At 44.1% G+C, this 27962-nt stretch overlaps 1 protein-coding gene across 1 annotated transcript in view; it reads left to right on the forward strand.

Moving 5' to 3' along the window:
* The first annotated feature begins 480 nt into the window (after positions 1 to 480).
* The window catches only part of LOC146805514 (lysozyme g-like), a 416874-nt gene continuing 389392 nt past the window's right edge, over positions 481 to 27962 (forward strand). The window contains exon 1 of the mRNA XM_085620512.1: positions 481 to 577. Coding sequence (XP_085476638.1) covers positions 514 to 577 — 64 coding nt within the window. The 5' untranslated portion in view covers positions 481 to 513. The remainder of the gene's footprint in view (positions 578 to 27962) is intronic.

The following is a 27962-nucleotide window of genomic DNA, read 5'->3' on the forward strand; positions in this document are numbered from 1 at the left end:
ATTGTTTTTGTCCTTTAATAGCCAACAGAGAGTAAACACCTAATCACCAAGGCCAGCCAGTGAGTTTACTACTTCCAAGCACGATGTACTTTCAAGATATAAAAGTTGTAAATTAAGTCCTAATCACAACACCCTTGCCTGAGTATAGTTTGAACAAAACAGAATACATTTATCCAAGCTAATGAAGATGGAAGAAACCTAGAACATTGTCTTGGGACCAGTAGAGAGCTGGTGGAGAAGTGCTGGGAACACACTGCATGATTTGGTCACACACATTTGTAAGCTGCTAAGGCAACGTTTCCAGTTACTCACCCCAAACGGTGCTAGGTTCCCAGAAGACTTGATAGTATTACCATTAAACAGGTATAGTATCATTTAAATGCTGCACAAGGAGCTAGATATGCCAGGTCATGAGCATGCACCCATTCAGAATTTTGTAAACAGGGTACGGCAATATCTGTTTTGTTCACCCTTCTAGGTGTCACTGCAACATCGGGATGCTATGGAAATATCATGGAGGTTCCGACAACTGGAGTTGACTGTGCAGCCACAAAACAAGAGAATGTAGCATACTGTGGTAGGTGCCATTTCATTCCTGATAGTCTATCTTATTGTGGTCTGTACAATTTCATTCCTGAATAGCATGAACCAACAAACTCATTCTCTAGCTCATTTTATGTAAATATAATTTTAGCGTGCTTACCTGCAAGAAGCATATAATCCAGGGCAAATGGAATTATGCAACGGGAAGGGCCAAATTATGCAACAGGGTTGACTAAATTATGCAACAAGAAAAGACAAATTATGCAGCGCAATGCTGCACATTTTGTAATAGTATATACACTGTGTGTGTTGATAGGTTTCACCCTCAGCATGCACTGGTAATTATATCCCTGTAATGAATGTGCTTTTCGCTATAAAGGACAGACCCAAACCCTGCACTCCCACTTTGGAGGCAAATATACCACTGCACCTTTAAATAATACACTTTGAGCAGCACTCCTTAATGATGAGGAAAGGATGCAGCATTCCCTTTAGGCGATGCAAGAAAATAAATTCAGGTGCATTTATAGTAACACACACTTTGAGCAGCACTCCCTAAAGACGAGGAAATGACGCAGTACTTCCTTTAGGCGAGGCAAGAAAACAAATTTGGGTGCATTTAAAAAAACACACACAAGTTTATCAATGATCAGTAAATGCAGATTCCCAAGAATCAAGTGACTAAAATGAACAATTAGAATAAAATGCAGTATATACAAGTAGCAAAGAGTAGAAAATATATACAAAATGGTTAGGAACACCTCACTGATCTATTAAGCAACATCCTTGCCAACTCAATTTCGGGGAGCCCTTGATAAGCCCAGGAAGGAGTTCGATCAGGACTCAAATTCCGTCACCTCCACTGTGGCGAGCTTCCACCTGGCCCTAGAAGGTTCCCAGCTTAAATACTGTAGGAGAGTAGGATCTGCTTCACATGGGTACCCCCACTTTTTGCTGGTGTTTCACTGTTTTTCGACCTTAGTCTGGCTGTGGCCCTGCTAATCAGGACCACAGCCTAGCTGCTTCCTCTCTAAAATGGGTTGCATGTACATTAGGTACATATCTAATTGGATTCTGGAGTGCCTTATAAGCCCCTAGTATATGCTATACGATGTACCTAGGGCATAGGTACCTCGGAGGCCTACCAGGGGCTGCAGCATATATTATGCACTCCAAAATGGCACAACAGGTCTGCTACTGCAGCCTGGGTAAGGGTGTGCTTGCACCCCTTACAGTGGTATAGGCTACCTATATCCACCTATATATACAGACACATATAAACCTATAAGTCACTCCTATGGCAGGCCTTGACAATCCTGAAGGTAGAGTGCTTGGTTTTGTGTGAGAGGGTGCCCAAGCATGAGATGAGCCCCTCTGCAGCTTTTGTAAATTCTTCCTTATGGCTGTTCTGTGATACAGCCAGACTATATACTCTTGAGTGCATTATAACCTCGCGGTAAATACTAACTTTGGAATGGCTGCATCAAAACATGTCGTGTTTGGTGTCAAACGCTTTGGAATACTACCCCCACCAGTTCTGGCAGCAGGGGTAGCATTCCACCCTTCTAGATGGAGAGACATGTTCACACTGGGCTAACCGGGTAGGTCTTTCCTGAGACCTGGCATCACAAAATGGATGCCTCTGCCACAGACACGGGTCTGGCCTCCTGCTGCTGACTGAAACTCTGGCAGGGGAGGCCTGTACAATAGGTGTCCTGTCGAAGGGAGGTGTAACCACCTCCCCAGACAGGCAGATGTGTATTGGGGCTGGGCGGGAACACTCTCTGGTGCTTTGAAGTCCTGCACTGGGGGCACACTTGGTGTCCCTGCGCATAGTCCAGTTCAAACCGGTTGCAGGGGCTACCTGCCCCAGCTCTGGTGCGAAACTGGACAAAGGAAATGGGTGTAACCACCCCTCTTTCCAAACCCTCCCATAGGTGGGTCCATAGAGTATGACAAACCCCCAAACTTAGTATAAGTATGGGAACCCAGTCCTTGTGACTTTAGATTACCCTGGACAAAACTCTGCAACATATATCCTGGACCTTCGATGTTCTACTTTAACTAGAAGACTGAAGAAATCTCCCTTGGGGTCAAGGAGTGACTCCCCTGCTTGGCAGGCACCAAAGAAGCAACTGACCAGTCTGCATCGCTGAAGCTCTTGCCGGACGCTGATGTTTTTGCATCACCAGAGGTGGATTTCCAGACTTCCCCGAGGATACCCTGAGTCCACAGCAGAGCTGAGACCGGTGGCTATCGTGGGTGAAGTGGAACCGTGACCCCTGGACACCGTGAACTTTTGCAGCAACACTATCTTCTGGGACATCCTTGAAGTTGTGCTTTGGGCTCCGAGTAGCCCATGCCTTGAACACCTCCTGCACCAAAGGTTGTTGGCCTCCACTCCATGAGTGACCCGTGGGCCAGTTTCCAGTGCGACCGCTTGAGGTTCCTTCAGGATTGCTAGTCCATTGGCTAGTGGGTCCCCATGAAGGCAACTCATCTTCTAATTGGGCTTTCCTGGTTGCTCCAGATGTGCCCTGGCTTACCCTTGCTGGGTGAGTCCCTCAGACCTTGCTGGTCTGCACCGCAGTCCTTTCTCTGAATTCCTGTCACTTGCCGTTGCCAAGGCTTGTTGGGTCCAATCTGGTCGCCGACACTGCAGCATGTGACAGACTTTGTGGGACAGCTCAAATCTGGCTTGTGGACTTTGTCGATGCCTCCTCGACCTCGTGGCTGAAAAGTCAAGACACCAGTCAACTCAACTGAAGCACCCAACATCTGTGGGCATTGGTCCATCCTGCCCTCGGTCACTGGCTAGTGACCCAGACTCTGTCCCCTCTGCTTTCAGGTTCCTTCCATCCCAGATCCAGGCTTGGATCTCTTCGGACACTTCTCCTCTTCACAGCAGCAGCAGTTCTTTGCAGGCTTCCATTGCAATCGACTACGCGACCCGACACCAAAAGACACCTATGCACCCGGCTTTCCTGGGTGAGGTAACTTGAGTACTCCAGTGCTCCCATAGGTGCTAGCCCTAGAACTTCTTAAGTCCAAAAGGTTTTGGTCCTGACTCGATTCTAAGTGTCCCTAATCTTTAAATTTCCAACCAAGACATTGCCCATAGAAGCTAACAGGAGTACAAGGTTGTGTTTACACACTGCATACAGTCCCCGTGGGTCCCCTGTGTCACTACCTTGGGTAGTTCCTTTGGGTCCCAGCGATTCTACAGGCTCTAGGCCTTGTGTCTATTCCAGTTGTGGTTCTTATACCACTTTTTTGGTATATGGTTTGGTATACCACTAGGGCCCAAACGTGTATTTGTGCTATTACTCTTGATTGCTAACTTGTAACTTAAGTACTTCGAACTCCAGTCTCATAAAGAGACTAGAGGGGTGTGTTTTATCCTAAATACATACATTTTGAATATATACCTGGTGTGGTTGTCCTTTCATTTGATCATTCAAGAGATTATAGACTTGTAAAACAAGCTGCTTTACATTCCTTCAAGACTTAGCCTGAAGGCTGCACTCTATAGCTACCACTAGGATATATTTCAATAAAGGTTGTCTTTAACCAATTCACCATAAGGGGTTGTTTGGACTGATACAAGGTGCCCACTAGAACTAGTGGACAGCATATATCAGGCCACCTTTTCACAAATACCATTACTAAACATAAGACAAAGTTTCTAAAAAACCTCGCCCCCTTCTCATGAGAAAGAACCGAGCTGGCTGTATCAGTCTGCGTCAAGGCCAAGACGGAGGCTGGACAAGCTCCCGTATTGTGACTTCGAGGCAGAGTTGCACATTCCACAGATAATATACAGTTCACTGTGGTCAGTGAGGAGCAAAAAACAAGTGAAGAGCAGAAACCTTCCCTCCCCACTTTGCAGTTATGTGCGCACCCAGAAAATGGAGTTAGATATGCACAACGGAGTAAACAGTCAATACACCTTTCTCTCATTCAGTACATTCCACTCTTTGACTATTGGCTGATATAACACACTGGTCTAAAATCAATTACTTGGGGTCGAATCATAGACAAAAGATTATGGACACTCTAAGTACAACAAAATAATACTATCAAGATACATATTGCTAATGCTATCCCCCCTAGAACAAAGCGAAGTTTACCAAAATCCGGCAACCACCCAAACAACTAATCCCACCAACCATTTTCTACATCCTGTTTGATATCTTTAGCTAACTTGTGTAAGGCTTCAATGTGGGACTGAATTGACTTCGAATGATCTAAAAGGTTAAAGCAACACATTCCCTCAAAGTCTGAGCATCCGTGATCGTGCTTCAAAAGTAAATAATCAATAGCTGCTCTGTTTTGTAACATGGCTATCCTTGCCCCTGTACATCTAATAATAATTCTGCTAAAGCAATCAAAGTATGATTAATGTTTTTCACCATCAAACATGCTAATTCACTAACAGCCCTAGAATTATAAATGGTCAGGCCTGGAATTCCTACACTTGAAGCAGCTAAACTAATATATTCACACTTAGATAATAAATGAACTTCAGAGTCACAATGTTCACTAAGCTGAACACCTTATCTCGTATTTTGAGCATGTGATGCTGGATCTAATGGAAACATCATCAGACCTAATCTAGTAAAAGCACATGGTCCACCTGTGATATTTGCTGGAATATATGTATAAGTAATGTTACCACATGAGAATAGCCACCTTACAGGCAGTTTGACATGCCTGAAGTGGCTAGCAGCGGATACTACAAGTTTGCACACCATGTTGTTTTGCACATTCTCACAAACATTGTCACTTCGATGTTTGCATAAAGTTTCTTCTTGCATGTCATGGTAGGTTTAGTACTGTCAAGTTGTATTTGAGCACATTTACCAATGGTAACAGGGTCGCAAGTTAAATTGTAACAAACGTCAGCTTCAGTAATATTAAACGTGATCACTTGTGTCATGTTCTTCAGAAAGAGGGATGAGGGGTGGAGAAGAGGCAAGAGAAGAGCTGAAAGAGATGCAAAAAAGGTAGAGAAGGAGGCAAAAGGGGTGCAGAAAAAAGCAAGAGAGGGAAAGAAAGAAATAAAAGAAAAGAAGTGCAGAAAGAAGGAACAGAGTTGCATAAAGAGGCAAGAGGTGTGCAGAAAGAGGGAATTGGGTGCAGCAAGACGCAGGAGAAGTCCAGAAAGAAGCAACAAAGATGCAAAACCGGGTAAGAGGGGTGGAGAAAGAGGCAAGAGGGGTGCAGAAAGAAGCAAGAGAAGTGCAGAAAGAAACAAAAGAAGTACAGAAAGAAAGAACAGAGGTGCAGAGAGAGGCAAGAGGGGTGTAGAAAGAGGAAGGAGGGGTGCAGAAGGATGCACAAGGGATGCAGAAATAAACAAGAGAGGTACAGAAAGACGCAACAGAGGTGCAGAAAGAACAAAGAGGGGTGCAGGAAGAGGCAAGAGAAATGCAGAAAGAAGCAATAGAGCTGAAGTAAGGGGTGGATAAAGATGCAAAAGCGGTGCAGAAAGAAGGAATAGAGGTGCAGAAAGAGGCAAGAGGAGTGCAGTCAGAGGGGCGCAATGAAGAGACATGAGGGGTGCAGAAAGAAGCAAGAGAGGTGCAGAAAAAATCAAGAGTAGTGCAAAAAGAAGCAACAGAGGTGCAGAAAGAGGTAAGAAGGGTGGAGAAAGAGGCAACAGGAGTGCAGAAAGAAGCAACAGAGATGCAAAAGGGGTGACAGGGTTGGAGAAAGAGGGAAGAGGGCTGTAGAAAGAAGCAAGAGAGGGGCAGAAAGAAACAAAAGAAGTCCAGAAAGGAGGAACAGAGGTGCAAAAAGAGGCAAGAAGTACTGAAAAATGGAAGATGGGTGCAGAAAGAGGTGAGATAAGTCCAGGAATGTGAGAATTTGGCCTGGTATATGCTGTTCATTAGTTAAAGTGGACACCTTGCACCAGTACAATTCGACTCTTATGGTAGATAGGTTTAAGACAACCCTTTAAAGAAGGCTATCCTTGTGGTAGCTGTGGAGAGCAGCCTTCAGGCTAAGTCTTTAGAGGACTGTAAAGCAGCTTGTTTTACCTTATAATCGCTTGAATTACTAAATGAAAGGACACCACACAGGTATATATATCAAATATATATGTATTTATTTCTAGACACACTCTACTAATCTCTTTATGAGATTAGAAGTCAGGAACATATGCACAAATCAACATTTCACAATAAGTTAAGCACAAATATGGCCTGGGCCCTAGGGGCGTACCAGACCACATACTAAAAAAGAGACTTAAGAATAACGACTTGAGAAGGGACAAGGCCTAGGGCCTTCAGAAGTGCTGGGGCCTCACTAATCCACCCAAGGCAGGTAAGTAAAGGACCAACAGGAGCCACATGCAGTGTGAGAACACAGCCGCGGATCCCAATTGACGCGGTTGGAAATTTAAGATTTTAGGATACTTCAGGAAAGTCTACAAGCAAGTCACTTACAGGGTAAGTAGTTCTAGAGCCAACACCCATAGGAGCACCGCAGTGCTGGAGTTACCTCACCCAGGGAAGCCAGGTGCATAGGTGTCTTTTGGTATCGGGGCACGGCGTCGTTTTCAATGGGAGCCAAAGAAGACTTGCTGCTTGTGAAGACAGGAGAAGTGTCTGGTGGAATCCAAGGCTGGATTCAGAAGAAGGAAGACCTGAAAGCAGAGAGGACAGTGTTCAAAGTCACTTGGCAGTGACCCGGGGCAAGGAAGATGGATGCCCACAGTCGTCGGGTATTTTCCGGTGGTCACGTGTGTCTTGACTCTTCCGCCACGAGGTCCAGGAGGTGTCGACAACAACCAGGAGCTGGATTCGGTGTGCTCCACAAAGTCTGCAGCTTACTGCGGTGTTGGTGACCAGATTGGAGCCAACAAGCCTTGGTAACAGCAAGTCTTGTGGAAAAGACAAAAAGTCAGCAGTGCAGACCAGCAAGGTCTGAGGGACTCACCCAGCAAGGGTAAGTCAGGGCTGGCATGGATCAACCAGGGGAGCCCTTTGGAATTGTAGAAAAGTCTTCTGGGGACCCACTAGCCAACCGGCAATGGATCGCAAAGATGCCTCAGGAGGATTCACTCAACAGGGGCCCATGGTCACTCGGGATGAGGTAGGCCTCTCATCTTTGGTGGAAATCCTGCTGGAGGCTTTATCCACACATGGTCCAATGCACAAGTTCATAGAGTATCGTGAAGGGCTTGCACTCGAAATAGTGCAAGTACCCAGGGATTGCGGTTTCTCGTCACTCGTGGGGTCCACTTGCCTCAGCGTCGCTGGGGACTCACGTTGGCATAAGAAAAGTCAGGAAATCCTCTTCCTGGGCTGCAGGGACTTCGGACTCCGGCAGGAGCGGGATCGTTTGCGACCGTTGATGCAAAGTTTTGGTGCCTGCCAAGCAGGGGGGTCACTCCTTGACTCCAAGGGAGATTCTTCCGTCTTCCAGAGGTAGTGGAACATCGAAGGTCCAGGATTCTTTTTCAGTGCATCGTCCAGGGATATCTAGTTTGCAATGGCAAGGGTTCCCTAACTTATACGAGAAGGAAGGCAGGGACTAGCTCTATGACCCCACCTATGGGAGGGTCAGGGGAGTGGGTGGCTACACCCACTTCACTTTGTCCAGTTTTGCACCAGAGCAGGGGCAGGTAGCCCCTGAGCTGGTTTGAACTGGTGTATGCACAGAGGAAGAAACAGTATGAAACCCTGGGGTCTGTAACGTGTATGAAAAGTGTGAAGAACCACTTTATCAACATTCAATCAAAAAGTAAAGAAAATCTAAGAGTGAAACAACACCTAAATAACTAAATGGGCATATTCCTTTATAGGACGAAATCCCTCACTCACCAAAGGTGACATGCTTCTTCATTTGGGATTCTCCATCCCTAGTTCCTCTGGGGGCTACAACTCCCTCACTGTGAGGGAGGAGCTTAGGGATGTTTTGATAAGTGAGATGTTAGGATATACTAAATCCACAAATGGAGAGCTGATGGTATGAGTGAGAGCGCAGCGCAAAGAAAATATAATAGTGAGTGCAAGTGAGATTAAAACTAGCTCAAGAATGGGAGGCACAACTTTATTCGTAATACGTGCTTGGCTAGCGTTAAAATAATAGTGCATCAACAGTCAATAAATATTTTAGACCGTGGTGATGGTATAACTTGTCAACATGTTTCAGCCATAGAGCCTCTAAGAAGGCACGGCTTTCATCAGGACATACACAGCTACTGCGTGCAAATAAACCCAAGTAAAGGATACTATAGGTATACGTTCATTTAGATACATTCATAAATGGTGTAAAATGCTCGTGAATACTGGGTAAGTCACCACACCTCTACCTGGCAGCCGCTCAGGAAAGGAGCACCGCTCTGTCCGTCGGTACGCCGGCGCTTCAGTGAGCCTGAAGCCGGTGGTGGCAGGCATGGAGCAACCAGGGGAGCCCTTTGAAACTGTAGAAAAGTCTTCAGGGGAACTACAAGCCAGCGGGCAAGGGATCGTGAAGATGCCTCAGGAGGATTCACTCAACAGGGGCCCATGGTCACTTGGGACAAGGTAGGCCTCTGATTTTCGGTGTTAATCCTGCTGGAGGCTTGAACCACACGTGGTCTAATGCACGTTCGTAGAACATCGTGAAGGGGTTGAACTCAAAAATAGTGCATGGTACCCAGGTTTTGCAGTTCCTCGTCACTTGTGGGGTCAACTTGCCTCAGCGTCACTGGGCGCTCACAATGGCCTTAGAGAGGTCAGGAAATCCACTTCCAGGGCTGCAGGGACTTCAGACTCTGGCGGGTGCGGGAAAGTTTGCGACCGTGGATTCAAAGTTTTGGTGCCTGCCAAGCAGGGGAGTCACTCCTTGACTCCAAGGGAGAATCTTCAGTCTTCCAGAGGTAGTGGAATGTCGAAGGCCCAGGATACTTCTTCAGAGCATCATATAGGGATATCTAGTTTGCAATGGCAAGGGTTCCTTAACTTATACTGCAAGGAAGGGAGGGACTATCTCTGTGACCCCTCCTATGGGAGGGTCAGGGGAGTGGGTGGCTACACCCACTTCCCTTTGTCCAGTTTTGCACCAGAGCAGGGACAGGTAGCCCCTGAACCAGTTTGAATTGGCATATGCACAGAGGAGCCTACTGCTCCCCCAGTGCACGACTTCAAAGCACTCTAAGAGTGCACCCACCCAGCCCCAATACACTAAACCCTGTCTGGGAGGTGGTCACACCTCCCTGTGACAGGATACCTATTGTTGGGCCTCCTCTACTGCGAGTTTCGGTCATCAGCAGGAGGGCAGCCCAGTGTCTGTGACTGGTGGCATCCATTTTGTGATGCCAGGGCTCTTCAGGATTCTACTGTGTTTCCACAGTAGGTACATGTCTATCCCTCTAGAAGGGTGGGATCATACTCCCACCCCAATTACTGGTGTGGGGGCATGATTCCAAAGTGTTTAACACCAAACACAACATGTTTTGATGCAGCCATTCCAAAGTTAGCATTAACCGTGAGGTTATAATGCACTTAAGAGTATGTGTTTGACCGCATTCACAAACAGCCCCAGAGAATAGACTCTGAGAGCTGCAGAGGGGCCCTGCTCAGGCAGAGGCACCCCCTCACAAGGAAACCAAGCACTCTGCCCTCAGGATTGATAGGGCCTGCCTTATGGGTGACTGATAGGCTTAAAGGTGTGTGAAGGGAGAGATATAGTGAACCTATATCTCAGTGAGGAGTGCTAGTACTACCTCACCCAGGCTGCAGTATCAGGCCTGTGGTGTCAGATTTAGTCTGCTTCCCAGGGGTGGCATAATACATGCTTCAGCCCCTGATAGGCATGTGAAGTACCTATGCCCTTGGTACCTAAGGTACCATATACTAGGGGCTCATAAGGTACCACTGTATCCAATCACTAGTGCACCTAATATGCACTCCAAGTTGTTTAGAGAGAACAGAGAGGCTGGGGTCCTGATTAGCAGGGTCCCAGCCGGATGTATGATGCTACATCGCCAACCGTTACATCGCATGCTGTAACCACGCTGAATTTACATCGCAAAGACTGTTACTTCGCAAGTTTTCACATCGCGTGCAGTTGCAACGTCAATGTACGTTCCCTTATGAAACAAGGCATGACAAAGCATACAACAACATCGCGTACCATTACAACGCTTTTTTTAATCAGCATCAAATACCTTAATTGTATTACACATTCGCTATATGTTATTACAATTTCATTAATCAGTAAGGCTTACATAACAATCATTAGTATTAGCTTTCATTTACTATGTAATTCCCTGGACTCTACTTGCACGCTAAACTAAACTTTTGAAATAAAGTATGTTTACAAGTAATATAAAAGTGTGTTAGCTTACTGGAGCAGTCCCTTACATGTTCTGTGTCTCGCGACCACCCCATGAATGACAACATTTCCGCATGAACGTGCGCGTCAGCGCTAACTGTAAAAATAAAACTGTTACTGTGGTACCTTAACGGAGCTGTCCATGCCATAATTAAAAAAGTATATAGGAAAGTTAAAGTCACTTACCTTTTAGGGAGCACTGTCTTCCACCTGCTCTCTATCCATGCCATCTTCTGTGACTCGCAACGACCTAATGAATGACGCAAATCACGTAGCTGTAAATCATTATGAATGTCATATAATTATGTCAATATTTCAAAATCCTAAATCCAAAATGTGGTACCCTAATGGAGCTGTCCATGGCATCTTCCGCGGCTCCGTGACCAAATGAATGAGTAATGAAACCATGGTCCATCATTATTACTATAATATAATTTCGAAACATTATTTTTACTGTAATTGTGTCATTATTTATACTGCAACATACTGATTGTGGGTTTGTGGTGCGCAATGCTAAGATTTAATTTGTATATTAGTGACTTGAATAATCCTCTGTTTGAAAGCCGAGCCTGCATTCCAAATGCTGGTTTGCTTTACCGAAACCAACTGTTATGCATTTCATTGCTTTTAAGAAACAGTTCAGCGCATTACTTACAAACTAATGTTCACACCCGTAATCTTGTGCACGCGTCTGTCATCTTGCAGGCACGCCTCTGGCATCTTGCACCACATCTGTCATATCATCGCAGCATGCGTTGTCATGTCACCGCATCTGTCATCAAACTGTCATTGCAGCACATCATCATCAGCTGCTATAGTGCCAACCTTTGCCAATATGCTTTTCATCGCAGCACATCAAGTGGCATCATCTGCTATAGTGCCAGCCTTTGGCAATCTGTTTTAAAACGTACCTCATGTCGCATCTGCCATCTGGCACGTCCTCTTGCACCTGTCATAATCCGTCATTTTGTGCACGCAGGCATGTCATCTGTCATGTCATCGCAGCACGCATCATCTGCTATAGTGCCAGCCTTTGCCAATATGTTTTAAAACTCATGTCACATCTGTCATTTTCCACGTCATCTTGCATCTGTCATAATCCAGCACGCATAATGTGCTATAGTGACAGCCTTTATCTGCCACGTCATTTTTGTCTTCATAATCCGTCATCTGCCTTTATCTGGCACGTCATCTTGTCATCTTGCATCTGTCATAATCCAGCACACATCACGTGCTATAGGGCCAGCCTTTATCTGCCACGTCATCTTGCATCTGTCACACATCATCTGCTATAGTGCCAGCCTTCATGTGCCATGCAGGCATCATCTCAGCACGCTTTGTCATTGGTAGCGTGACTTCATCTTGCATCTGTCATAATCCGTCATTGCTAGCGTGCGTGATGTCATCTCGCATATGTCATAATCCGTCATCTGCCTTTATCAGGCACGTCATCTTGCATCTGTCATAATCCGTCATCTTGCACGCAGGCACGCAGGCATCATCGCAGCTCGCATTGTCATTGCTAGCGTGACGTCATCTTGCATGTGTCATAATCCGTCATCTTCCTTTATCAGGCACGTCATCTTGCATCTGTCCTCCGTCATCTTGCACGCAGGCACGCGGGCATCATTGCAGCACGGACATATATGACTTGGGCTTTTTTTTTTCTATTCGTGATTATTATTATTGATGACATCAGGAGAACGATGGGGTGAGAGCCTGTCCGTAACATCCTCAGCCTGTACTGCACATATGAGAATTAGCACAATGGGGTGTATCATTGAGCAACCTGTTTGTTCCTTTGGGACTTGTAGTGGGTGCATAAACTTTGTGAATTTCGAAGCGTCTATGTATGCGTGTTTGTTTGCTCTAGACAAATTGATGGCGTCTGAGATTCAATCAGGCAGAGAAGCACATAAGAGACTTACAAAGGGGTAACCTATATCTTTTTCAAAAAGCCCTAGGGTGACGTTTTGTCATTTTATTGCACAGGATGTCTCCTTTTCTTTGTCGTGACGAAGATCCGAGTAGATGATTAAGCCACACAGTGGACGGAATATACATTTGGCACCCATCTTCAAATTGGTATTAGCGACTTTACAGCCAGGACTGGGAAACAATTATAAAAAGAAATAAATGCAATTGCTTTTCTTACTCTCTTAAACATTGTCACATGCACTTTCACCCGACTCAAATTTTTGTTGTGGTAATGGAAGTGCATTATTGCGATGTAAATGCTCGCGATGTAAATGTGCATGCGCATTACTAGCATGCGATCTAAAAGCATGCGGTGTCATGCCTCCTGCGATGTGAAGGCCGCGTTGCGATGGCAGCGCGTGAAAACAGAGTCGTTGTAATGGGTGTTTCCCGTCCCAGCCAGACTATAGCCAGAAACCAGTGTAATCATCAGAAAAAAGTGGAGGCAACATAAGGTGCAGATCCTACTCTCCTACAACAAACAAGCAACAGAAATGCAAAAAGAGGGAAGAGGGGTGGAGAAAGAGGCAAGAGGGTTGCAGAAAAAAGCAACAGAGGGACAGAAAGAAGCAAGAGAAGTAAAGAAAGAAGCAACAAATCTGTAGGAAGAAGAATGACTGGTGCAGAAAGAGGGAAGAGGGGTGCAGAAAGAGGCACAGGGGTTGCAGAAAGAAGTAAAAGCAGTGCAGAAAGTGACGAGGGGTGCAGAAAGAGATAAGAAGGGTGCCGAAAGTAGCAAGAGAGGTGAAGAAAGAAGCAAGAGAAGTGCAAAAAGAAGTAACAGATCTGCAGGAAGAGCCAAGAGGGGTGCAAAAAGAGGGAAGAGGGGTACAGGAAGCAGCAAGAGAAGTGCAGAAAAAAAGCAACAGAGATGCAGAAAGGGGGCAGAGGGGTGGAGAAACAGGCAATAGGGGTACAGAAAGTAAATTATTTGCAGAAAGAAACAAAAGAAGTACAGAAAGTTGCCAGATAGGTGCAGAAAGGGGCAAGAAAAGTGCAGAAAGAAGTAACAGATGCAGAAAGGGGGAAGAGGTGTGGAGAAAGAGGCAAGAGGTGTGCGAAAGAAGCATGAATGATGAAGAAAGAAACAAAAGAAGTGCAGAAAGAAGGAATAGAGGTGCAGAAAGAGGCAAGAGGGTTGCAGAAAAGGGGACGCGGGGTGAAGAAAGAGGCACGAGGGGTGTAGAAAGAAGCAAGATAAGTACAAAAAGTAGCAAATGAAGTATAGAAAGAAGCAACAGAGGTGCAGAAGGTGGGATGAGGAGTGGAGAAAGGGGCAAGATAAGTGCAAAAAGAAGCAACAGTGATGCAAAAAAGGAGAACAGGGGTGGAGAAAGAGGCAAGAAGGGTGTAGAAAGAAGCAAGAGAGGTGCATAAAAAGGAAAAAGAGGTGCAGAAAGAGGCATGAGAGATGCAGAAAGAAGTAAGTGGAGTACAGAAAGAAGCAACAGAGGTGCAAAAAGAGTTAAGAAGGGTGAAAAAAGAGGGTAGAGTGGTGCAGAAAGAGCCATGAGGGTTGCAGAAAGAAGCAAGAAATATGCAGAATGAAACAAAGGAAGTGCAGGTCGAAGGAACACAGGTGTAGAAATAGGAAAGAGGGGTGCTGAAAGAGGGAAGATGGGTGCAGAAAGACGTAAGAAAAGTACAGAAACAAGCAAAAGAGATGCAGAAAGTTGAAAGAGGGGTGGAGAAAGAGGTAAGAGAGGTGCAGAAAAAAGCACGAGAAGTACAGAAAGAAGCAACAGATCTGCAGGAAGAGGAACGAGGGTTGCAGAAAGAGGGAAGAGGGGTGCAGAAAGAGGCACAAGGGGTTCAGAAAGAAGCAAAACAGGTGCAGAAAGCAGCAAGAGAAGTGCAGAAAGAAGAAGCAGAGCTGCAGAAAGGGGGAAAAGGGTGGAGAAAAAGGCAAGTGTGGTACGGAAAGAAGCAAATGAGGTGCATAAAGAAACAAAAGTACAGAAAGAGGCAAGATGGGTGTAGAAAGAGGCAAGAGAAGTACAGAAAGAAGCAACAGAGATGCAGAAAGGGGGAAGAGGGGTAGAGAAAGAGACAAAAGGGTTGCAGAAAGAAGCAAGAACGGTACAGAAAGATACCAAAGAAGTGCAGAAAGAAGAAACAGAGATACAGAAAGAGGCACGAAGGGTGCAGAAAAAGGGAAGACAGGTGAAGAAAGAGGCACGCGGGGTGCAGAAAGAAGCAACAGTGGTGCAGAAAGAAGCAACAGGTGCAGAAGGAGGGATGAGGGTGGAGAAAGAGGCAAGATAAGTACAGAAAGAAGCAAAAGAGATGCAAAAAGGAGGAACAGGGGTGGAGAAAGAGGTACGAGGGGTGCAGAAAGAGGCAACAGGGATGCAAAAATGGAGAACAGGGGTGGAGATAGGGGCAAGAGGGATGCAAAAAGAAGCAATAGAGGTACAGAAAGAAGTAAGAAGAGTACAGAAAAAAAGCAACAGTTGTGCAAAAAGAGGCAAGAGTGGTGCAAAAATGGGAAGAGTGGTGCATAAAGAGGCATGAGGGGTACAGAAAGAAGCAAGAGATGTGCAGAAAGAAACAAAAGAAGTGCAGAAAGAAGGAACACAGGTGTAGAAAGAGTCAAGGCAGGTACAGATAGAGGCAAGAGGGGTGGAGAAAGAGGCAAGGGGTGCAGAGAGAAGCAAGAGAGCTGCAGAACGAAACAAAAGAAGTACAGAAAGAAGGAACAGAGGTGCAGAAAATAAAAGGAGGGTGCAGAAAGAGGCAAAGAAGGTGCAGAAAGAAGCAAATGAAGTGCAGAAAGAAGCAACAGAGGTGCAGAAAGAGAGATGAGGGGTGGAAACAGAGGCAAAAGAAGTGCAGAAAGAAGCAACAGAGATGCAAAAAGGTAGAACAGTCATGGAGAATGTGGCATCAGGGGTGCAGAAAGAAGCAACAAAGGTGCAGAAAGAGGCAAGAGGGTCTAAAAAGAGCAAAGAGGGGTGCAGAAAGGGGGAAGAGGGGTGAAAGAGGCTTGAGGGATGCAGAAAGAATCAAGAGAGGTGCAGAAACAAGCAAAAGAAGTACAGAAAGAAGGAACAGAGGTGCAGAGAGAGACAAGAGGGGTGCAGGAAGAGGCACAAGGGGTTCAGAAAAAGCAAGAGAGGTGCAGAAAGAAGCAAGAGAAGTGCAGAAAGAAGCAACATATGTGCAGAAAGTGGCAAAAGAGGTGCAGAAAGAAGCAAATGAGGTGCAGAATAAACAAAAGAATTGCATAAAGAGGCAAGATGGGTACAGAAAGAGGCAAGAGAAGTGCAGAAAGAAGCAACAGAGATGCAAAAAGGTGGAACAGTCATGGAGAATGTGGCATCAGGCAAAATGGAAAAAGAGAAGTGCAGAAAGAAGCAACAGTGGTGCAGAACGAGGCAAGAGGGGTGTAAAAAGATCAAATAGGGGTACAGAAAGAGGGAAGAGGGGTGTGAAAGAGGCTTGAAGGATGTAGAAAGAAGCAAGAGGTGCAGAATGAAGCAAAAGAAGTTCAGAAAGAAGGAACAGTGGTGCAGAGAGAGACATGAGGGGTGCAGGAAAAGGCACAAGGGGTGCAGAAAAAACTAAGAGAGGTGCAGAAAGAAGCAAGAGAAGTGCAGGAAGAAGCAACATATATGCAGAAAGAGGGATGAGGGATGCAAAAATAGGCAAGTGGGGTACAGAAACAAGCAGATGAGGTTCACAATAAACAAAAGAATTGCATAAAGAGGCAAGATGGCTGCAGAAGAGGCAAGAGAAGTGCAGAAAGAAGCAACAGAGATGCAGAAGGGAGAACAGGCGTGGAAAAAGACAAAAGAAGGGTGCAGAAAGACGCAAGAGGGGTGCAGAAAAAACAAAAGAAGTACAGAAAGAAGGAACAGAGGTGCAGAAAGAAGCAAGAGTGGTGCAGAAAAAAGGAAGGGGTGTGCAGAAAGAGGCATGAGGGGTGCAGAAAGAATCAGGAGAGGTGTAGAAAGAACCAAAAGAAGTGCAGAAAGAAGCAACAGAGGTTCAGAAGGAGGGATGAGGGTGGAGAAAGAGGCAAGAGAAGTGTAGACAGAAGCAACAGAGATGCAAAAAGGGGAACAGGGGTGGAGAAAGAGGCAAGAGGTGTGCAGAAAGAAGAAACAGGTGCAAAACGTTGGGACAGGGGTGGATAGAAGCAAGAGGAGTGCAGAAAGATGCAATAACGTTGCAGAAATAAACAAAAGTATTACAGAAAGAAGGAACAGAGGTTTAGAAAAAAAGAGTGGTGCAGATAAAGGGAAAAGGTGTGCAGAAAGAGGCACAAGAGTTGTAGAAAGCATCAAGAGAGGTGCAGAACGAAGCAAAAGAGGTGCAGAAAGAGTGATGAAGGTGGAAAAAGAGGGAAGAGAAGTGCAGAAAGAAGCAACAGAGATGCAAAAAGGGGGAACAGAGGTGGAGAAAGAGGCAAGAGGGGTAAAGAAAGAAGCAAGAGATGGGCAGAAAGAAACAAAGAAGTGCAGAAAGAAGGAACAGAGGTGCAGAATAAGGTAAGAGGGGTGGAGAAAGAGTCAAGAGACATGCAGAAACAAGTAACAGAGATGCAACAAGCATTGGCATAGCCAATAGGTTGCGCTTTTGGGACCTTTTAAGTATTTAGTTTTGCAGCACAATATCCTTGGTGCAACAACATCAGCTGTTGCATGGCTAAACCTTGTACCTTATAAGCGTTTAGTCATGCAACAGTTGATGTTGTTGCACCAAGGATATTGTGCTGGATAACTAAACACTTAATGTCCTAAAGGGGAGACCTATTGGCTATGCCAATGCTTGTTTAGCAATGTTGTGCAGCATGGATAAAGAGGAACCCCCATTAAAAAAAAAAATGCTATCGTGCAGTCGCAGCGGCTGTGTCATTTTGTAGTTAAAAGCACAACACATGAACGCACCTACAGCGTGCGTGTGAAGTTTTCTTTTTTTTTTATTTACTGATCTAAGTTGTACTGGTAAATAAAGAAAAATAAAGCAGTGCCAAAGATGTTTTTTTTAAGGCGGGTGGAGGGAAATAACAAAAGCAGGGCTCAGAAGCAACACTGGTGTGGGAAAGATTACAGAGGATGGAGTATGCGTGTGTGTGTGTGCGAGAGCGTGTGTGTGTGCCTGTGTGTGTGTGAGAAAGAGAGAGAAAGAGTGTGCATGTGTGCGTTCCTGTGTGTGAGAGAGAGAGAGGGGGAGAGGGAGAGAGAGAGAGCGTGCATGTGTGCGTGCATGCATGTGTGAAAGCAGGAGAGAGAGAGCTTGTGTGCATGAAAGAGAGAGAGAGTTGTAGGGAGAGCGGCTATATCCAATCAATGAGAGGAAAGGAGCCCCGTGGCACCGGATCTCATGCAATCTTTTTGTGTTTTTAGGTATTTCAAAAGCTGTGTTTTTCGGACCTCTGTAATATACACATGAGGGACAAGCGGGGAGCATGGAGTAGAGCAGGAAAAGGTATGAGGGAGCGCACACCCACCACCCTAGCCTTTCACAACCGCACCCACTGCTGACTCCGCAGCTGCAGGAGAATAAATAACAGGCACCAGCCCTGCGCAGCTGGAATGAATGATGCACCACCACTGCTGGAGACTTGACAGGGAGTAGAGACCTGCCTGCTGTCAATCCATGGCCGTATTGAAAGCAGTGAGCACCAATGAATGCCTTACCGTGCATAGCAGAAGTCAAAAGTGCTTCAGCACTGCACACTGCCACCACCACGCCACCAGTGCTGGAGGCCTGAAAGGGAGCAAAGGGGTCCTTGTATCATACCACAGTCAAGCTAAAAGCACAAGTGAAGGTCTTACTGTAACTACCCCCACCACGCCACCAGTGCTGGAGGCCTGGCAGGGAGCAAGGGGTCCTTGTATCATAATACAAGCACCAATGAATGACTTACCGCGTGTAGCAGGAATCAATGGTGCTTCGGCACTACACACCAAAGAAAGAGAGAGAAGGCTTATGTGTGTGAGTACCTTTGTGTGTGTGCGAGAGAGAGGGAGAGAGAGAAAGAGCGTGCTCATGGGTGTGTCCATGTGTGTGTGTGTGAGAGAGGGAGAGAGAGTGTGCATGTGTGCGTGAATGCGTGTGAGAGAGTGAGAGCGTGAATGTGTCCGTGCGTGGGTGTGTGTGAGAGAAAGAGAGAGACAGTGCATGTGTTTGTGCGTGTGTATGTGTGAGTGAGAGAATGTGCATGTGTGCATGCCTGTGTGTGTGTGAGAGAGAGAGAGTGTGCATATGTGCATGCATGTGTGTGAGAGGGGGAGCGAGACAGAGAGCAGAGAGCCTGCATGTGTGAGTATGCGTGTGTGTGGGAGTGCGAGAGAGCATGCATGTGTGCCTGTGTGTGTGAGAAAGAGTGAAAGAGCATGCATGTGTGCATGCAAGCATGTGTGAGAGAGGGAGAGAGAGAGCTTGTGTGCGTGAAAGAGAGAGAGAGAGTTTATTCTGCATGGTAGAGCATGTTGGGGATCCCACAGCAACCCTCGAACTCCTGTAGACATGTGTTTCGTGGAAAACATGAATATGACTCCAAGTCGAGGTTTGTAGGCATATGTAGGGCACCCTGCCATCCCAGAACAGTAGACTGGGTGTTAACTCTGCTAATTACAAACACAATTAATACAATGCACTGAAGCACGGAGGTTTATAATCGGATGAAGGTCTACATTGGTTTTGATTAGATGAATCGGGTGGCTCTGTATCATAGGTTATTAGACTTGGATTCCTGTACTGGCTTGATGTATTGAACTTTTATGAAGCTGTCTTGTTACGCATGATTTAATTACGAGATGTAAATATGCACACTAGTTAATTAAAATCTTAACTTTAGTATTATTAAACTTTTTAGCACATTGGGGGTTGTCATGGCTTGACTAAGGGATTGGTTTCAAAGAAGAATCCGATCTGCACATAGTTATTGTAAAATGTTTATTATTGCATAATATCAATGTTTATTATTGCATAATATCACTGAATTACACAACCAGTACCTGCAAGCCTTTAAATACAGGAGATGCCGTTGCTATTTAAGGCCACAGGGTGGCAGTGGTAGTCTCTCGAGTGGTGCGCGCGCGGCCGTTGCGTGATGCGAAAGTGATCGCGATCAGGCGCGCGGCGAGCGATGCGCTTGATGAGCATGAGGAATGCCATATGGTGCCTCTGCTCAAGCGCATGCCCACGCACATGCACTGCAAGCTCTGGCCGGCGGTAGCATTTTTTTAACCCCTTACTTAAAGTCTCGCCAGACCAGCGCAAGCGCTGGGCCAGGCGAGACCTAAAAAGTGGCAATAGGGGTGCAATAAGAAGCAAGAAATTTGCAGAAAGAAACAAAAGAAGTTCAGAAAGAAGGATGAGAGGTGCAGAAATAAGCAGGAGTGGTGCAGAAAGAGGAATAAGGGGTGCATAAAGAGGCAAGAGGGCTGCAGAAATAAGCAAGAGGTGTAAAAAGCAGCAAGAGAAGTGCAGAAAGAAGCAACAGAGATGCAGAAAGGGGGAGGAGGAGTGCAGAAAGAGGCAAGAGGGGTACACAAAAGCAATAGGGGGCAGAAAGAAACAAAAGAAGTTCAGAAAGAAGGAAGAGAGGTGCAGAAAGAGGCAAGAGTGGTGCAGAAAGAGGGAAGATGGGTGCATAAAGAGGCAAGAGAAGTCCAAACAGAAGCAGCAGAAATGTAGAAAGGGGGAAGAGGGGTGCATAAAGAGGCAAGTGGGGTATAGAAAGAAACAAAAGAAGTGCAGAAAAAAGGAACAGAGAGGCAGAAAGAAACAAGAGTGGTGCAGAAAGAGGAATAAGTGGTGAATAAAGAGGCCAGAGGGGTACAGAAAGAAGCAAGAGAGGTGTAGAAGGCAGCAAGAGAAGTGCAGAAAGAAGCAACAGAGATGCAGAAAGGGGAAGAGGAGTAGAGAAAGAAGCAAGTGGGGTACAGAAAGAAGTAAGAGAGGTGGGGAAAGAAATCAGAAGGAACAGAGGTGCAGGAAGAAGCAAGAGTGGTACATAAAAATGGAAGAGGTGTGCAGAAAGAGGCATGAGGGGTGCAGAAAGAAACAACAGAGGTGCAGAAGTCGGGATGAGGGTGGAGAAAGTGGCAAGAGAAGTACAGAAAAAAAGCAACAGAGATGCAAAGAGGGGGAACCGGGATGGAGAAAGAGGCAAGAGGGGTGCAGAAAGGAGCAACAGAGATGCAAAGAGGGGGAACAAGTGTGGAGATTGAGGCAAGAGGGGTGCATAAAGAAGCAAGGAAGGTGCAGTGAGAGGAAAGAGGGATGCGGAAAGAGGCACAAGGGGTGCAGAAAGAAGAAAGAGTGGTGAAAAAAAGAGGGATAAGGGGTGCATGAAAAAGCACGAGTGGTGCAGAAATAAGCAAGAGAGGTGCAGAAAGCTGCAAGAGAAGTGCAGAAAGAAGCAACAGAGATGCAGAAAGGGGGAAGGGGAGAGGGGAAAGAGGCAAGAGGGGTACAGAAAGAAGCACGTGAGGTACAGAAAGAAACAAAAGAAGTGCTAAAACGGATGAAGGGTGCAGAAAGAGGCAAGAGAAGAGCAGAAAGAAGCAACAGAGATGTAGAAAGGGGAGACAGGGGTGCAAAAAGACGAAAAAGGGGTACAGAAAGAAGCAAGAGAGGTGCTGAAAGAAACAAAAGAAGTGCAGAAAGAAGGAACAGAGGTGCAGAAAAAGTAAGAGTGGCACAGAAAAAGGGAAGGAGTGTGCAGAAAGAGGCAGGAGGGGTGCAGAAAGAAGCAAATGAAGTGCAGAAAGAAGCAACAGAGGTGCAGAAGGAGGGATGAGAGTGTAGAAAGAAGGCAAGAGAAGTGAAACAAGAAGCAACAGAGATGCAAAAAGGGTAACAGGGGTGCAGAAAGAGGCAAGAGGGGTACAGAAAGAAGCAACAGAGATGCAAAAAGTGGTAACAGGGGTAGAAATAGAGATAGGAGGGGTTCAGAAAGAAGCAAGAAAGGTGCAGAAAGAGGCAAGAGGGGTGCCGAAAAAGGCACACAGGGTGCAGAAAGAAGCAAGAGATCTGCAGAAAGAAGTGAGAGGAGTGCAGAAAGAAGCAACAGATGTGCAGAAAGAGGCAAGAGGGGTGCAAAAAGAGGAAAGTGGAGTGCAGAAGAAGGCACAAGGGGTGCAGAAAGAAGCAAGAGATGTGCAGAAAGAAACAAAAGAAGAGCAGAAAGAAGGAACAGAGTTGCAGAAAGAGGCAAGAGGGATGGAGAAAGAAGCAAGAGAGCTGGAGAAAGAAACAAAAGAAGTGCAGATATAAGGAAAGGAGGTGCAGGAAGATGCAAGAAGGGTGCAGAAAGAGGGAAGAATGGTGCAAAAAGAGGCAAAGGGAGTACAGAAAGAAGCAAGAGAAGTGCAGAAAGACGCATCAGACGGGTGAAAAGAGGGAATTGGTGTAGGAGAGTAGGATCTGCTTCACATGTTTACCCACACTTTTTGCTGGTGTTTCACTGTTTTTCAATTTAGTTCGGCTGGGACCCTGCTATTCAGGGCCCCAGCCTAGCTGCTTCCTCTCTAAGGTAATTGCATGTACTTTAGGTACACCTTAGATTGGATCCTGAGGTACCCTTGTGAGTCCCTAGATTATGGCATACTATGTACCCGGGGCATAGGTACCCCAGAAGCCTACCAGGGGCTGAAGCATATATTATGACACCCCTGAAAAGCCACCCAAAATGACACCACAGGTCTGTTACTGCAGCCTGGGTAAGGTGGTGCATGCACCCCTTACTGAGGTACAGGTTCACTATACCTCACTTATCACTGCACATACAAACCTATTAGTCACCCCTCTGGCAGGCCTTATCAATCCTGAAGGCAGGGTGCTTGGTTACATGTGAGAGGGTGACCAGGCATTAGCTGAGCCCCTCTACAGCCCTCAGAATCTCTTCTCTGGGGTTGTCAGTGGTGCAGCCTGACCATGGACTCTTAAGTGCATTATATCTTAAACGGTTAATGCTATCTTTGGACTGGCTGCACGGAAACATGTCATGTTTGGTGTCACACATCTTGGAATCATATCCCCACATCAGTTTATTGAAAGACACTAATTTACAGTCTGGTAATGTTAAATACAGAAATCTCTCAGTGTCTACATTGGTGCTACATGTAGACATGCAATTTTCACAATAATGTTCCCATTTGTAAGAAAGGCCAAAAATATTTTCTATTTCTACACCTTCATTTTCAAAAATTGTAAGCATATACATTAAAAATTCCTGAGCATCTTGTTGGATATTTTGTGTAAATTGTGTAGAACCAGAACACACATCCAAAAGATTACGAACATCTGAAACAGATTGTATTTTACTTCTATCTGTTGTCAATTTTTCATAAACAGAATGCAACAGAGAACAAAATATTTTTTCCCGATTCTGCATAATTTGTGCTTGCAAACCTTCCATATATAAAACAACATTGACCACTACATTAGCATAGCAGTTGACACCAGAACTATTTTCAAACTGATAACCAACAGTCTCTTCAACAGTGTCCAATTTCTTTTTACCTGCAATCACAACATTATCTTCTTCTTTTCCTTTCTTGACATCTTCAGTACAGATATTCTCTAACCTTCTTTTTCGACCAACCACACGCTTTTCAAATACAGGATATTGACCTAAATTTGGAGCATACACCCTTCTTAACCTATCATACTCTTTTACACAGTTTGCATCTGCAGTAACCTTTGCCTCATCAAAATCAATCAAAAACAAACCAGATAATGTTCTGACTCGCGACAAAGCAACATATGCCATACCCTCTTTAAATACAGTAGATCCAATGTTCACCAATGCACTGTCTACACTTAATCCTTGAGATTTATGAATAGTCACTGCATATGCCAGAGAAAATGGAAATTGTTTCCTACGGACATATAAATCTTTAACAAGCAAAAAACGAACTGAACTACGGCCAATTTCTTTAACTACATCAATCTGATCAAATTTAATTTTTAAAAATTCAATTCCTTCTTTTTTCTGATAATTCACAAAATCCACCACTTTGCCCATTGCACCATTAACTAAACCTTTCTCTACATCCAAATTACGCCTTAAAATTACCCAACAGTTTACACACACATACAGTGTCTTTTCCAAACGAGCAGTTTTAGATATTTTTTTTTCTAAACAATCTAGTTTTGATCTCAACGTACCCGTCAAAATAATAGTGATTCCTTCATGTAGTATTTTATCGATGGCTTCCATTTTAACAATTTCTTAATTTTCCAATTTTAATAATTCTTCGTTGAATATTGAAAACTCACGCAGTGTCGGCATTAAGCAAATCACTGACTTATTTTTAGCAATTTCCACGTACACTTTTGCAGCAACTGCATTTTCATTTGGAAAGACATTGCAAAGTAATCAACTCTCCAAAGCTTCTTTCCCTTTTTTTGAAAGAATTCCAATTCTTATATCTTGAAGAATACTTCCATATTCAGCATCATTTGCCTGTCACATATTTGTTGTCAGTTCTTTGTATTCAAAATTACTCCAAATGTTCATATTACCAACACTGCCAAGAGACTTTCTGGTACTTTCATTGGCAAGTGTTTTAAATACCGGTTGTCCTTTTACCGGTGTCAGTTGCAGTAGTTCTCCAAAAACCATGACGTGTTTTCCTCCAAATAACACGTCATACTCTGTTTTAAGAATTTGCTGCATTCTTAAATGCACAAAGGCAAGCATCAAGTTTGAAACCATGCTCACCACATCAATAATGAGAAGTTTCATTTTCTTCAGCACTCTTGAAACTTCACAACAAGCTTCTCCAGATAGCTTGTGGTATTCCAGTTGTTCTCATGCTCTACTGGCAGCATTAGTTAACGATGTAAAGTAATTCCTTTAATGTTATGTGCTGCCAACGCAGTTGGAGCAGTGACAACACAAGACAAATGCGACTCAGTTGTTTTTTGCAGATAACTTGTAAATACTTTAATTAAGAAACTCTTTCCTGTTCGAGCTTGACCACTCACATACATTCGGATAGGTTGAAATGTTGTCCATGAGCACACTCTCTTTTCATGAAGTAATCCATGGTCAATCTGTTCTTTCACTTGCTGATATATATGTTTCTGTTCAACATTTAGTTGCTCTTCCAAGTTTCCTAACTGTATTGCATCTTCTTGTGCTTGATACATTGCTGTTTCCACCTCATTCATTGCAATCGCTGCTTCATTTTCAACAATTGGTTGACCTAGTGGATCTTGACTCAGTGCAGCAGAACTTTGACTGTCTTGAGAACTGTCTCTAGCAATCTTAGTTGCAATTGTAGCTTCTTGATCAATTTCATCATTCAACATTTTCACATAATTTGCGAAGCACTGCATTGTATGCTATCTTTACAAGCTTTAAATGAATCTTCATAGTTGGGAAAATCTCCAAGTAATTCCAGTTCAGAACGCCATGGTTTGAACATTTGCAAAAGGGCTAAATAGTAAAATTCCCTTTTGTCAGCAGTGTCGCAACTCATTTTTCTGTGATTAATTAAATTGCCTTTCCTTTGTTTCACCAGACATCCTTCAGAACCAATCACTCCATATTTTCCATTGTTGATGTTCTCTGTAATATTCTGTTTAAAAGTGTAGTTTTGCAGCACTTCATAGAGACACATGCTCTCAAGATGATGACTTCTCTTTGGATAGTATGTGTCCAACATATTGGTTTTCAAAATATCTGTACTTTCAGGGTCATTTTCTGCTAAATATTCAATTTCTTGAACAGATTTCAGTACCCGATTTCGCATTCCTGCAAGACCTAGACTCACCCAAATGATTCTTCTACTTTTGGAATATAAACTTGCAGATGATAACCGATCTGAACATTCATATGCTCCAATTTCACGATGCGATAATATCTTCAAACTGAAACTGTATAATTTCCAACTTAGAGTCTTCTCGTGAGAAATCTCTTCCCACATTTTTTTCAATTCAGTCTTTTCTGATTTAGTAATGTAAGATGTTACATATCGAGCAACAGCAATGGAATTGTCCGCAACATACTGAATATCCATGTTAGCATTCCACATGGATAAAATAACTGGATTGTAGTCATTTATGTATTTTGATTCTTCGCTTCTTCTTAAGTTGTAGGTGTTTTTCGAAGACTTTCTTGTGATGGTATGTCGTACAGCTGACATAAAACTGTTCACTCTTCCTTTGGCTAATACAGGACGTGGAAATCCAAAACGACATTTGGTATAGAACTTATCCTTTGACTTGTACTTTCGTCGACAGTATTTTCCACACCTATGGCTTTGAAATCTTAAGACTTGTTGCTTTAAGTTTTTCTCTTCTCTGCTATTTGGAAGAGCACATGTAGCATAATCTTCAATGAAAGACAAAACAGTTTCATCTGAATCTGTTCCAAATTTGGGGGCGTCCTTGACCCATAACAACATATGTATGTGAGGAGCACCTCTTGCTTGATACTCCTTTCTCCAAAAGAAATCCACAACTTCTCCAAGAGGAGGATTCTTTTTATTGCAGATGAAAGACATCATAGCTTCAAATCTATGATTGAAATATCTGCATACATTGACAGGATCCAAAGAGCACAAATCTCCAGATGTCTTGTATTCAATACTTTTTATATTGGAATTTGCCTTCAAGAAATTCAAGTAAATCATCCCAAGCATACTCAGCACAGCTTAGTGTAACAAACCATGTAGGAGTCCCCAAGTTCCATAGCATGCATTTCAGCTCTCCATGTCGACGGTACCAATATTCATTAGTTCCATGCTGACATGCCATCAGATTAATCAACTGAGATTCTTATTGATCATCTCTCTGATGCACTTTATCCATAAAATCCTTTGCAGTTACATTTTGAAGAGGCATTCCAGTTTTTAAAATGTGATTTACTGCATATGAAAGTCCAGACAAGTCACTTTCAAACAGAAGATGAAACATATAAGGGATACATTGTCGAAATCTTGGATCTTCTGCATATAATTTTGTTGTCCGATATTCAGATGCAGGAATCTACACAGGATGTTCATCATATCGTCCACCTTTTCCTGCTGGAAACAACTGCGTGAAACAACGAGCTTCCAAGCTCTCTTCCCATACACTCATGGGACTTCCTGTTGCTTTTTTCATTTGAAACAACTCAATTGTATTCCCCATCACCTCTTTGGAATGAAGTGGATGTACACTGTAATGTTCATAGATCTCTTCACATCTGGACATGTCCACTTTTTCAATTTGTCCACTTAATGTTTCACTATCTTCTACTAAATCTATTTCTTCTTCTCCAACAAACACATTTCTATAGTACTCATTATTTTTTAACAGATACAATGATGCCTTTTGCACTTTTCTAACATCCACTAACTCTTGCCAGATTTTCTTATTCTTAGTAGGAACACCATTAACTAGAATGACTAGTGGCTCATTTTCTGCATGATTTACACCAATAGTTTCAACATTTTTCCTTAAATCTAATGGTAAATACACAACTCTTCCTTTCAATCCTTTTTGCAACTCTGATGGAGGTAATTTACTTGTTTTGGGCTCCATACGAACAATAGCCTGAAACGGGTGAACACATTCTATCAGAATAGACTCATACATATTTAAATCACTCAGCTCTGGAGGAATAGCAACCAACTCTAGATTATTATGAACAGCTCTAGCAGGCACTTTATTCTCATCTAATTTATTATAACAATATTTGCAAATACGCTGCTCACATCCCAAATCAAAACAATCCTCCACCAACAAATAAGTTGCAAATTCCATCCACTTATCATTATCTTCTATTTCACTTTTTAAATACAGATTGACACCCCAGTCTGATTTTTATAGTGACTTCGCCGACAACAAATACAAGAAACATTTGGTCTTTCACCTGAAATTACCTTAAACTTTGTGATTTCATCCTCAAATTTTTCTGTAATTACAAGTTCTACATTGTCTTCAACATTTTGTTCTACTAATTAAGCCTGGGCAAAGCACTACGCTACGCTTGCGAAGTTTGCGAAGTTCGCTCTACTTCGCGCTACTTCGCACTACGCGAACTGCACGTAGCACAGTGTGAACACGCGTAGCGTAGTGTTACGTAGTGCTGCGGTCATTTTTTGCTTGCTCGCGGTCCTCAACATCAAGTTGGCGACCGCGAGCAAGCAAAATGACAT

Source organism: Triturus cristatus, chromosome 8 (assembly GCF_964204655.1).
Source record: "Triturus cristatus chromosome 8, aTriCri1.1, whole genome shotgun sequence".
In the NCBI taxonomy this organism is placed as follows: domain Eukaryota; kingdom Metazoa; phylum Chordata; class Amphibia; order Caudata; family Salamandridae; genus Triturus; species Triturus cristatus.